This window comes from Vicia villosa, linkage group LG7, assembly GCF_029867415.1.
Source record: "Vicia villosa cultivar HV-30 ecotype Madison, WI linkage group LG7, Vvil1.0, whole genome shotgun sequence".
NCBI lineage: Eukaryota > Viridiplantae > Streptophyta > Magnoliopsida > Fabales > Fabaceae > Vicia > Vicia villosa.
In genome coordinates, this window is record NC_081186.1 from 58,373,902 (window position 1) to 58,387,014 (window position 13,113).

Here is a 13,113-nt window from a genome sequence, read left to right on the forward strand (position 1 = left end):
GGGGGTTGGTGTTTACGTGGTGGTGATTAGAGAGGGATCGCGACGGCATTCACGGCGGGGAAGCTCGCCGGAAATCGCGAGAGGAAGAAGAGAACAAAAGAGAGTCTGAGAGAGAGACTCGAAACGCCACAAACGAAGCTCTATTTTCCCTCAATTATTTCCCTTTTTCTTTTTTAATTATTTGCCTTTTAATTATCTTCAATAAAGTGATTAATCTGAATGAAAATAAAAATGGATCAACTCTCCTTGGGCCCGTTACGAGTTGCTAATGCCTCACCCCAATGGCCCAGCATAACTCCTTTTTCTCTGCCACTGAAAAATGCCCCTGGGCCTTAAGCTCTATGGGCCATGCGCCCTGATGCTATTCATAACCCCTGCAATTCAGGATTGCACCCCCTGTTTCCTCTTTTTAATTGATTCATTTAGATTTTAATTAGTTTTTTGTTACTTCTTTTAGATGTTAAAAATACTGATTTTTCTACTATCATTTTTAGACCTTAATAGAATTTTTGACATATAAAAATAATCATAAAAATACTAGTTTTTAGGCTATTTTGTTTTAGTCTTTTTACTTGACTTGTAATTCAATTTCGCCCATAAAAATCAATATAAAAAATAGTAGTATTTTTAATTCATTTTGTACTATGTTTTTGACTTGTTACTATATGCTTGTATGCCAATTTTTGCACCATTGTGTTACTCACTATTGACTTATAATCGTGACTTTACTTTCATGTTCCTTTATTCTTAACCTTTAGGTAGAAACCATGACAACATTAGGACTTAGAAATTCCCTTCATACTTAGGCTAGTTTCTCTTCCTTTTCAACTTTAAATCAGCTAACAAATACTTGAATAAAATCCCTTTAAAAAATACAAAGAAAACACTTAATAAAACATTAATAAAAAAGTGAAAATCTTAAAAAGGGAATGGAAGCTTGAACATCCCTTGCTTTAGGGAACGTTCGAGTGCTTGGATCTCCCTTGCTTTAGGGTTCCATTCAGGCGTAAGTTCCCAACTTCTAAAAAACACAAACCAAAGAGCAACTCGAGTCCCCCTTGCTTTAGGGTTCCACTCGAAACGTTCAAAATCTCTTCTTCATCTCGCCTCCGAGGCATTCTTTAATCGGACACGTTATTTCCACTCCATTCCCAGCTTAAGACTCCAGAGGTCGAGCAGCGGAGTGCGAATGTAACTTCGTCCACTAAAAAACACAAAAACAAACAAAAACTAAAGAGCCGAACTACGGCGCTCTGATTCCTGAAAAGGATACGTAGGCATTAGGTCGCGGGGCCTAAGCGAGCACAACTATTTAAAACCTTATTTTCCCCGTGTTTCTTTTCTTTCATTTGCATGCATTCCCTTAGTAATTAAGCTATAGATTTATACACCCTTTAGATAGCAACAAACATAGGTGGATACCATCGAGTACGATGGGCGTGAGGGGTGCTAGCACCTTCCCCTTGCGTAACCGACTCCCGTACCTTATCTCTGGTCGAAAGACCTCGTTCTTATCCTTATTATAGGTTTTCTGATATCCCTTTCCCTTATGGGATAAATATATTGGTGGCGACTCTGTTCATTTTCGCGAGCGTGCGACACTCACGGAAGATACGGTTCATATACTCCATGAATACTCCTGGCGCGTTTGTAACGCCAAAGGGCATCACCGAATATTCATAATGTCCATATCTTGTTCTGAACGCTATCTTCTGAACATCTTCATCTTTAACCTTAATCTGATGGTAACCCGACCTCAGATCAATCTTGCTAAAAACACTCGCGCCCACTAATTGGTCCATCAAATCATCTATCCTCGGTAGCAGGTATTTATTCTTAATGGTTACTTTATTCAACTGTCTATAATCTACGCAAAGTCTCATGCTTCCATCCTTTTTCTTTACTAACAGCACTGGAGCTCCCCACGGCGATACACTTGGTCTGACAAACTTCTTCTCAAGTAAGTCTTCTAATTGCTTCTTCAATTCCGTCAATTCAGATGCAGACATCTTGTACGGTGCCATAGAAACAGGTCTGGTACCCGGTACAAGATCAATCGTAAACTCAATTCCTCTTTCTGGCGGCACGTCAGGAATCTCATCAGGAAAAACCTCAGGAAATTCACGTACTACTGGTAACTCATCGATGATATTCTGATTTTTGATTGACAATGTTGTCATTAACGAGAACATCTCTACTTCTTCTTTCAACAACTGTCGTACCTGCTTAGACGACACTAAACCAGCTTCTTCCTCTTCGGCAGTTGAAAATCTCACAGTCTTATTATAACAATTTATGTGAGCATAGTTATATTCTAACCAATTCATTCCCAAAATTACGTCTAGCCCGACTAACGATAGACACACTAAATCAACAACAAAGTCCTTGTCGAAGATCGACAACGGACACTTTAAACAAACAAGAGATGTAGTCACAGACCCTTTAGTTGGAACCTCAACTACCATCTCGCCATTCATCGAAGATAGCACAAGACCCAAATCTTTCAACACATTCAGCAGCAATAAAACAATGAGTAGCACCAGTATCGATAATAGTAATTAAAGGCACACTATTGATGAAGCAAGTACCTCTAATGAGTCTGTCTTCGGTGCTTGTCTGAGTACCAGCCAACGCGAACACCTTACCATCAGATTGTGCTTTCTTTGGTTTCTGACATTGACTTCCAATGTGTCCTTCTTCGCCACAATTAAAACAAACCACTTCTTTATGTCTACATTCAAACATCATATGACCAGTCTTGCCACAACGAAAACACTTCTTAACTTCATCATTGTAGTAAGTACTCTTGTGACCAGCCTTTCCACACTTAAAACACACAATCGGAGCAGGAGTACCTCCCCCACTTGCTCTATGGCCTAGAGCAGCTCTCTGTTTGCCCTTGCCAGCTGGAGCGTCATAAGGCTTGCCGCGTTGCTGATTCTGCCTGCCTCTTCTATCACTGACAATCTTATAGTGAGCAGCATTATCTTCCTCAAAAATTCTACAGATGTCTACCAAGTTAGGGAAAATGCGGATCTGCTGATACCCTATAGCCTTCTTGATCTCAGAGCGTAACCCATTTTTAAACTTAAGGCACTTTGAAAACTCTGCACCCTCTCCATCATAGTATGGATAAAATTTGGCCAATTCAGTGAACTTCGCAGCATAATCGGACACTGACATGTTCCCTTGTTTCAGTTCGTGGAACTCAATTTCCTTCTTACCAGGGACACTCTCAAGGTAGTACTTCCTCAAAAATTCCCTTCGGAACACATCCCAAGTGATCTCTTCATCTGCAGCTTCTAGTCTCTGACGTGTTGTTAGCCACCAGTCGTCAGCTTCGACTGCTAGCATATATGTCCCATAGCGAACTTTCTGTGCCTGAGTACAATCCATTACATGGAAGATCCTCTCGATCTCTTTCAACCACTCTAATGCCCCATCGGGGTCATGCTTGCCCTTGAAGACTGACGGGTTCTCCCTCTGGAAGGTAGCCAAACTGCGAGACCCAGCATTCTCACCAGCATTAGGTTGATGTTCCAGAGCTTGAGCCATAGCCTCCAAAGCAGCAGCAATCGCATCATCGTTTCTTCCAGCCATTTCAATTAATCACTGCAACAGAAACACAGTTAGATAACGAGATTAATAATACTCAATTTATTAGCGACTCAACTACTTAGTCGGACGGACCGACCTGCTCTGATACCAATTGTAACACCCCACTTTCCCATACGAATATATATAATTATAAATACGTAAATAAATCAGAGTAATACAAGTAGGATGTCACATCTTCTGGAACAATTCACAAAAACATCTATTTGTTCAATAAATTTCATTAAAACAAAATTCAATAACACAGCGGAATTTAAAACAGTTTATTGGTTCACATGACACTAAGGCCTCAACAAAATAATTCTTCTCCGCTAAACAGGAGGTCCGACAATAAAGTCAAAATCAAGATATGTAACAATTTGACAAAATAATTGAAAGGAAAACAAAACATAGCGCATCCCAACATTCCCGTGTTACGTATCAGAGCGACTCCTAAGACTCGACCAGGTAACACTCGAAAATCCAAGCACTACTCTGGTACCTGGTTATCTATACTCCCGAAGAAGCACAGATACAACAATAGAAAAGGGGTGAGAATTACATTCAATAAATATACGGTGAAATATCACATATTAAAGAGTAGTATCTACACCACACAAACCACAATCACAAATGGATTCTCACACCGTCAACCATACAACAACATCAATACATGACATTACAATCAATTAAAGGACAATGAAATGCAACTATCAACATTACATGCATGTGGTACCAACAGAGCATAAGCTCCCAACAGTTGCCATTTTCTTAGAGGCAATAACAAGGCATAAGCCTTCAACAACGCCAATTCAGGCCAACAACAGGGCATAAGCCCTCGACGACATATATATGCAATATGGACATCCAATCAACACAAACCAACAACACAAGGCATCAGCCTTCAACTCATTACCATTAGGCTATCAACTTGTTCAACAACACGCAACTATAATTTCATCTCTTATAGTTAATATTCACAATAGTCAACATAATCTTATCACAGCATTTATCTCCAATTTATAAATTTTATAATCTTCCTATATCGGCTTAAGTCCTACTAATCAAGAGAACTCAGAAAAGTGTTCCTAATGCTTAAGAATCAGAAGAAAACGTCACAAAACGGGAAATTCTGCACACGAACGTAACCATATGCGTACAGCTAGACCATACGCGTGTACCCCCTTTACCATACGCGTATCACCAGAATCAGAATTGCACTAAAAACTCCCCCATACACGTATCACATCCTCATACGCGTATGACCTCTCTTCCATACGCGTACCATACGCATTCCACCAGAAGGTTGCACTATGCTGGGATTGGGCTGCGTATCATACGCGTATAGCCCCCTGGGTTTGTCCCTCATACGTGTATGGCCCTAACCCATACGCGTATCATACGCAAACTGACAGAAAAACTGTCTTTCCAAGTCTGCACTCGCACCAGTTCGTTCTCACTCGTTTTCATCACTTCCAGTCTGCAATTTCAGGTCCAAAACATCATATTTTCACCTATTAACTCACACCTTTCATCTAGATTCATTAACCTGTTATGCTACATCAATTTTACATGATAATAACTCAATTCCTACTCATCAAATTGGACAGTTTTACACCCAGATTTCAGTTCCTCTTATGAACATAACAACAACTCAACCAACATCCAAATCCACACTACAATTCATCAATTCAAAACAGAATTTCATCCAAAAATCGTACAATATCATTATTCAAGAAAAGCACATACAAATCAAATCAATTCACACATCAAGAATAATTCAAAATGGTCAATTATGAACCTAAAGAGGGGAAGGAACCCTCACTACCCTCTCATGTTGAAATCACCATTTAAAGAACCCATTCTCCCCCCTTACCTTAGAATTGAGCTTTGATCCTTTAACAATGGTGGAAGTCTTCCTTCTCTCTAGCCCTAGCCTCTTTCTCTGTTTCTACGTTCTTCACAACTTTGCCAAAAAGAATTATTCCTTCTAATTTTTCTTCTTCTTTATTTTATTAATCTCTTACTAATCCTTAATTTTGCTAATGGGCTTACTACACACCCTCCCAAATACTAATCACCTACTTGGCCCAAATAATTAATTAACTATTTTACTACATTATAGTTAATTACTAAACTAATATAATAATAATTAAAATAACAGTTTAAGCACCAAATACACCAATTAACTGCGTAATAAAATAAATATCGAAAACGGGGCGTTACAATGGCCTCAGAAAGCCATGCCTTGTGTCATGAGATATCTTGAACAATCTAGAGAACAAGTCAAACAAATCTTATACAATTCTTCTGATTCCTTGGTTGCTTTAGCAAACTTACTTGCCACACTTTTTCTTTGATTATTATAATCATCATAGTGCTTGACACATGAGTTGTGCAAACTATTATGACTACCAACATGATCTTTAAAGCTTTTAGACGCATGCTTCCAATCTCAATATCCGATTTTAGTGAAGACTTCAAAACCAAAGTGTTCGGCCCTCCCAGGTTGCTTAAAGAGAAAGCAATAAAAACAATAAGCTGCATCCTTGATCTCATTGTATTCTAACCATGTGTAATTCTTATACCTTGATTTACTAAAAGCTCTTTTAACACTTCCAAATGGAGTACGAGGAAAGCTTGACAAATCTGGTTGCATTAGACCCTTCATATATACCCTCCTCACATGATCTTGAATATCCGAAGCATACTCATTAATTTGTTTCCTACGACCCAGATCACGCACAATCTCATTTGGGCTAAACTCATTAACCACATTAGACAGTGGTTCTAATTCGACTTCCGATTGCACAACATTCACATTCTCAATACTTGCTCTATCAATTAAAAATATCTTCATCTCTGAAATTAAACGATCTTAAGTTAATACTAAATTAACAATTAATAATCATAAGAACCAAAATTGCTTGACAAGTGACAATTTTTAATAATAACAAAAAAACAAAAACAATTTTTTTGAAATGGCTAAAGAAAATTTATTAATAAAGAAGAGAATTCTAAACAAGAGAATTCTAAACCACCAATACAAGATAAATTAAACAACCTACAACAACATTCTAAAAAAAACAAAAAACAAGTAGTAAATTGCTTGACAGGTTAATGACAACAAACATGTAAAAAGCAAGTGGCTCCCACAAAAAGATGGGTAGTGTACCTTCAGCCAATCAGATAGCACCATTTAACTTTTGTATATTTAATTATTTACTAAATTGTACATTTATTTGTTGTTTTCAAGATATTTTACACTAAAGGTAACCTTACCCAACTTTTTGAGTTGGGTAAATAAGAATTCACCTAATAAAGAATGAAAGTATATTAATAAAGAATGAAATTCCTGTATTGTCTTCTTTCTTCCTTCCAAACTCTCTCTTTCGTCCTTCCTTTCCTAGTTTTCTGTATTTTCTTCTTTCACTTTTTCAAATCAAAACAATATCTTTTCCTCACCAATTTTTTCATCAAATCAACAACAACATAAATCAAATATGAAACCACAAGCACTTAAAATGGATGGAAGAATAACTAACCGAAACAAAAAGGGGAACACGGTGGTCGGAAAAGCAGCGGTGTAGTGCCGACATTGATGGATTGCGGAAGCTTTACAGTTGCGGTTCTATTTTTGTTTTTTTATTCTATTTTTTTGTTTTTGTTTTGTGTACCCTTTCAATTTCTAACCTTTCAGTTTTCAATTTTGTTTTGCTGTTTTAATTTTTATGCCCTTTCTTTATTCTTTGACCATTCAATTTTTACCCCTTATTTTTATATTTTACCAAATAAATTTGGGCCAGAGCCCGAGAAACTGCCCAGGGTAGCCGGGCCTTGAAGTCGCCTGTGGCTATACTTGTGTTTTGCAAGACTTTCTTGCGAAACATCACCGACCAAGAGAAATCATTGTATGCATTTGTTTCCCATTCTAGTGATGTCATGTTAAGACTCTTTACTTGCTTTGGTTAACATTCAACCCAAAGGTGTGCACTACGAATCCCTCATTCTATAAAATCAGAATAAGGGCTTATGGGAAAACTAATTTGGATTGTCCACAATATAATGAAAAAGCTCAAGAGCGAACATCTAGTAGAAAGGTGCACATAACACAAGGAAACAACTTTGCTCTCCAACTAATCAATCACCGTCCATTTCAATTAAAAGGTTGTCTACACAATACATTGCACCATGCACGAAAGATTTTAATCGTTGTTGATATATAAGGGGGAAACTGTCATTTCAGGTATTCTAATTTATTTCTACTCACACATTATTTCTCATTTTCTCTCTGACTAGCGTTGAAATGCTAACTTTGCAGATCTTATTAATCTGTTGCATCAGAAGTATTGCTCCACTATAACGAGATATAACTCCACCATCTCGTCTTCTATTTCTAATTCTTAACCGAACAGAGAAGTTATTAGTTTGTGTATAATACACTTGTGCCACATATAAATTTTTTAATACCCATGGTAATAGATTATTATTATTATTATTATTATTATTATTATTATTATTATTATTATTATTATTATTATTATTATAAGGTGTTAAATTTAAAATTATTTTACTTTTTCTAAAAGAGGATAAATAAATTTTAATTAACTACAATTTTTATCATAAAAAAGTAATGATTTACATGGTTATCTGCAGATATTTCAAAATCTATAAATAACAGTCTGGTGGATATCGGGCATGAGGCTGATACGAATATCATATTTATTTAATCGAGGCACATAACATGCGATTAGTATTTTATTCACGGGTATCCCTTGTCATTTTTATTTGAGTGAAAAACTTGGAGGAACTTAGGTAGAGAGATTATTTTTATTTATAATTTAAAATCTGTTATGAATATTTATGTTAGTGGATGTCCATCCATCTCCTAGTTCTTCATCTTCCTATTCCATACTTAATATGTGTTTAATATGTGTGATTTTCTATCTCCCTTGAGTCCTATAAATAGAGACCCATATTACAATGTAAAATACATTTTTGGAAGAAGATAATACAATATTGCTTTCTCTCTTCTCTTTCTCTCCTCCATGTATCATTCATCTCTATATTGATTTGGTAAATTTCATAACACGTTATCAGCACGATACTCTACAACGCGAGTCATGATATAATCAGGTTCTACGTTATTTTCTAATCTTAATATATTTGAACCAATATAATATAATTCATGATTTTGTTACTATTTTTTTTCTTCATATAAATATGTTTATTTTTTATATATTTTATAGAGAAATTTATTTACCTTGTACAATAATATTAGATTTCTTTGATAATTCTTGTTAAATTCCAGAAGAATTTAACATTAAAGCATTTCTATATGTTTGTCCGAAATTGAATTTTAACACATAAAAGTGTTAATTTAATATTCAAGCATCCCTGAAGGATTGCACAAAGAATAATTTTTCTTGACTGTTGTTTATGAAAATAATTTGTGATGTGATATTTGTAGAACTAAAGATTATTATTATTAAACTATCTCCAAATTATTATTCAAGGATTGAGTTTGATCGAGTATTGTGTTTATCAATAATTGATGAATTTCAGAAGAATTCAAAGTTCGATAATCTTTAAAAGGTCGCATCTATAATATTATTGAATCCCAGAAGGATTTCATAATTTTTTTTTGTATCGATCTAAAAATTCATAACTTGTAATATGCTCATTAAAATATTGTCATTCTAGAAAAATGACACAAATAATTTTAACGCATCCCAGAAGGATGGTTATATATATTTTTTAGATTATTGTATATAACAAATTATTTTTATAGTTCCTGAAGAACTTATCAAGCATCCCTGCACAATAGAAAAATTAATTATTTTTATAGTTCTTGAAGAACTTATCCATCCCTGAGGGATAGTAAATCAAATTAATTATGTGACGATATAATTTTAGTGATATAATATTGTTTGATTAAATATGTTTAATTTTATAAGGGGTAATTGTTTGATAATTATATGATAATATGTTCATATGAATGTGTTTGATTAAAGTGTTTAATGATGAGATACTATTATTATATTGGTTTTGAATTATACTGGAGGTATTGAATATCTTTGTATTACACAAATGAATTTGGACATAAAATGTATAATAGAAAAGCTACCGTCTTTTTTTCCTTGGGCTTGTACTACACTTATATTAGTACAATTTAAGCACATGTCATTGTAAACCAGTAGTTTACAAATTACACTTAAATGTATCGTTGGTAAAACCGGTTGGGTCATCTCAGATATAATATGATGCGAATAATTTGTATTGAAGAACCAGAAGTTTCTTCAATCCATTAAATTTTTGTGTGTTTCTAAAACAAAATAAAAATTTGAGAAATTGCGTTTTTATGACATTAACTGTTGCATCGACTAAAATATCATGCATATGTCTCTATTCACAACCAGAAGTTTGTGAAATTATTTTCTCACCTAATTAGACTAATATCTTGTTTTCTGAACTTTTTTTATAGAAATTCCTGTATAAGTATCACATATATATTATTAAAATTGATATTGAATATCATGTAATATATGTTCATAAAAAAAAATGGACCCGAAGATCCATTCTTTAGACGTCTAAAGTTAATTATATGGTTGATACTTATGAGATCATCAATTCTAAATTATATATTTGAAACACCCAAAGTATGATATTAAGATATTTATTCGCATTAAGCCAACAGTATACTATATCTTAGTCCTCCCTAATGTATTCTAATATTTCTCATCTTAGTGAACATTTGGATGTGTTGTGTATATTCCAATTGCTCCAATATAATACATTAAGATGAGTCATGAAAGAATATTAGAAAAATATAATTAATATGACTCTCAATTTTGAGGATATAATTTGAGAAAATAATCAAATACTTGATTGCAGCCCAGTAGGCTGATTATCACTTGATAAATTAATTTTTCCCAATATTAGGGGGAGGGAATAAGCAGCTGAAATTATGAACAATAAGTTCAAATGAACAACTGAAATCATGAACAAGAAGTTCAAATGAACAATTTAAAATAAATTGTTGTATTGATCCTCGTACAAATCAATATGAACCAAAAGTTCAAAATATTATTCATTTGCAAAGTTTATGAAATAAATTATCAGCTGGTAATACTCCACTCGAAGTGGATTCTCCTATTGGATAATATAATATTGCAAATGAGTTGTAGCTGCGCCTGAAGCGTGGTATAAGAGTCAGTTCCAATGTTAAAAGTCCCCTACTAAGAAAAGAAACTAAAGATGACCCAAGTGAGGATATGAAAATGCTAAGAGCACTTTGATCTAATTTAATTTTCAGTTCCAGAAGAACAAATCAAGTACTTGAAATATGAAATAAAGAGATCTCGATAAATTATGTCATGGATGAAATGCAATGGAACCGAAATTGAGATAACCAAATAAAGTCAATATTGACAATGTCTTTGTATACAATATAGCGCTAAAAGTGATCAATGATAACGAGGATCATGAGTCAAAGTCTATTAAAGATTGTAAACTAAGTGAGAATTGGCCAAATGAATATATTCAATTACAGAAGAATTAAACTCACTTTACAAGTGACTCACTTTTGGACCTGTAGTCCGAACACCTCAAGATGTGAAACCAATTGGATATAAATGATTTTTATGAAAAAGAAACATAAGAATGATAAAAAGTTTGATTTATTGCTCAATGATTTTCACAAATACCTAAGATTGATTTTGATAAAACATATCCACCTGTAGTGGATTCAATCGATTTTTTTTATAATTAATTATCCTTGTAACACATTAAAGGCTTAATTTGAACATGATGGATGTAATGACATCTTATTTATATGGTTCACTTAATAGTGACATTTATGTGAAACTCCCTGAAGGATTCAATATACCAGAGGCACGTAATTATGGATCTTGAGAAAACTACTACATCAAATTGAACAAGTCTCTGTATGAGCTGAAAGAATCTGGATGCATGTGGTATAATCGCCCCAGTGAATATTTATTAAACGATGAATATACAAATAATTCAATTTGTACTTGTATTTTCATAAAATGATGTGGAAAAGAATTTGCAATACTAGTTATCTATGTGAATGACATACATATTATTGGAATTCCAAAAGCTATAAATTCCTTAAAGAAAGAGTTTGAGATGAAGGACCTAGGAAAAACAAAAATTATGTCTAGCCTTACAAATTGAGAATTTGGACAATGGAATATTTGTACATCAGGAAGATTATATAGAAAAGTGTTGAAACACTTCTATATGGACAAATCTCATTCGTTGTCTACTTCAATGATTGTTATATCATTAGATGTAGAGAAAGATCCTTTCAGGCCTCAAGAAAATGATTACAAAAATTGTTTGGTCCTGAAGTACCATATCTTAGTGCAATTGGAGCACTAATGTACCTTGCTAATTATACTCGTCTCGATATATCGTTTGTGGTCAATCTATTACCAAGATACAATTATTCGCCTACATAAAGACATTTGAACGTAGTCAAACATATACTTCGTTATCTTAGAGATGTTGGTTACTTGTCAGATTCTCACAATGGTAGATCAGAAAGAGGTTATTTGTTTACATGTGATGGTACAACCATTTCATGGAGATCTATGAAACAACTCATGGCAACAACTTCATCAAATCCTGCATAACTATTAGCACTACATGAAGTCACTTCCAAGAAGAAATTTTAAGCAACTACTACAAATAATATCGTCTCACATGTAAATGTCTGCATGAGGGGGGAGAAATATATATGTTTTGCACTCTTTTTTCCTTCACCATGGTTTTTTCCCATTGGGTTTTCCTGGTTAGGTTTTTAACGAGGCAATTCACATTCAAGGGATATTGTACTCTTTTTCCTTCACTATAATTTTTCCCATTGGGTTTTTTCTAGTAAGGTTTTAACGAGGCATATCCTCAATGGACATCTAAGGGGGAGTGTTATGAATATTTATGTTAGTGGATGTCCATCCATCTCCTAGTTCTTCATCTTCCTATTCCATACTTAATATGTGTTTAATATGTGTGATTTTCTATCTCCCTTGAGTCCTATAAATAAAGACCCATATTACAATGTAAAATACATTTTTGGAAGAAGATAATACAATATTGCTTTCTCTCTTCTCTTTCTCTCCTCCGTGTATCATTCATCTCTATATTGATTTGGTAAATTTCATAACAAAATCCTTTTACTTATGTGAAGTTATATAAGAGAATAGGTTTAGATAGTTTTGAAAAGTTTGGATAAATTATTTAAATATAATCTATATTATTACTAAGAGAAAACCATACTCAGCTCTTTCTTGAGGTCCATTAAAATGATACTGACATCCTCTCTAGTTTTAAAATATATATTAACCTCCCATAAGTTTACATATACTAACAAAAGTTTTTAATGACATATCCAAAATCATTAGTAAATGTCATTAATCCTACAGTTTTTGGTTTTCACTATAATCTAGAGGGGTGTGTTAATGGTATTTTATCGACTTCGAAGTAGGAGTGTTA

The 13,113-nt window shown here is 34.0% G+C and overlaps 2 protein-coding genes across 2 annotated transcripts; both read right to left on the minus strand.

The window, feature by feature from the left end:
- Window positions 1-731: 731 nt before the first annotated feature.
- Window positions 732-3,600, minus strand: LOC131619135 (uncharacterized). The gene is made up of 3 exons (XM_058890272.1): window positions 2,589-3,600; window positions 2,049-2,500; window positions 732-752 (listed from the first exon to the last, which is right to left on the minus strand). The coding sequence occupies exons 1-3, from the start codon at window positions 3,598-3,600 to the stop codon at window positions 732-734; spliced, it is 1,485 nt and encodes a 494-aa protein (XP_058746255.1).
- A 2,449-nt stretch (window positions 3,601-6,049) lies between these two features.
- Window positions 6,050-6,454, minus strand: LOC131619136 (uncharacterized). Its single transcript, XM_058890274.1, has one exon. The coding sequence runs from the start codon at window positions 6,452-6,454 to the stop codon at window positions 6,050-6,052; it is 405 nt and encodes a 134-aa protein (XP_058746257.1).
- Window positions 6,455-13,113: the final 6,659 nt, after the last annotated feature.

Bases quoted from the DNA above. Each gene is read 5' to 3' on its own strand.
- LOC131619135 (XM_058890272.1), bottom strand. From the start codon at position 3,600: ATGGCTGGAAGAAACGATGATGCGATTGCTGCTGCTTTGGAGGCTATG. The intron at 2,501-2,588 runs GTACTTGCTTCA...ATGTGTTGAAAG, and splicing joins CGAAGACAGACTCATTAGAG to ATTTGGGTCTTGTGCTATCT. The intron at 753-2,048 runs GTACCGGGTACC...TTCTACCTAAAG, and splicing joins TTGAGTTTACGATTGATCTT to GTTAAGAATAAAGGAACATG.
- LOC131619136 (XM_058890274.1), bottom strand. From the start codon at position 6,454: ATGAAGATATTTTTAATTGATAGAGCAAGTATTGAGAATGTGAATGTT.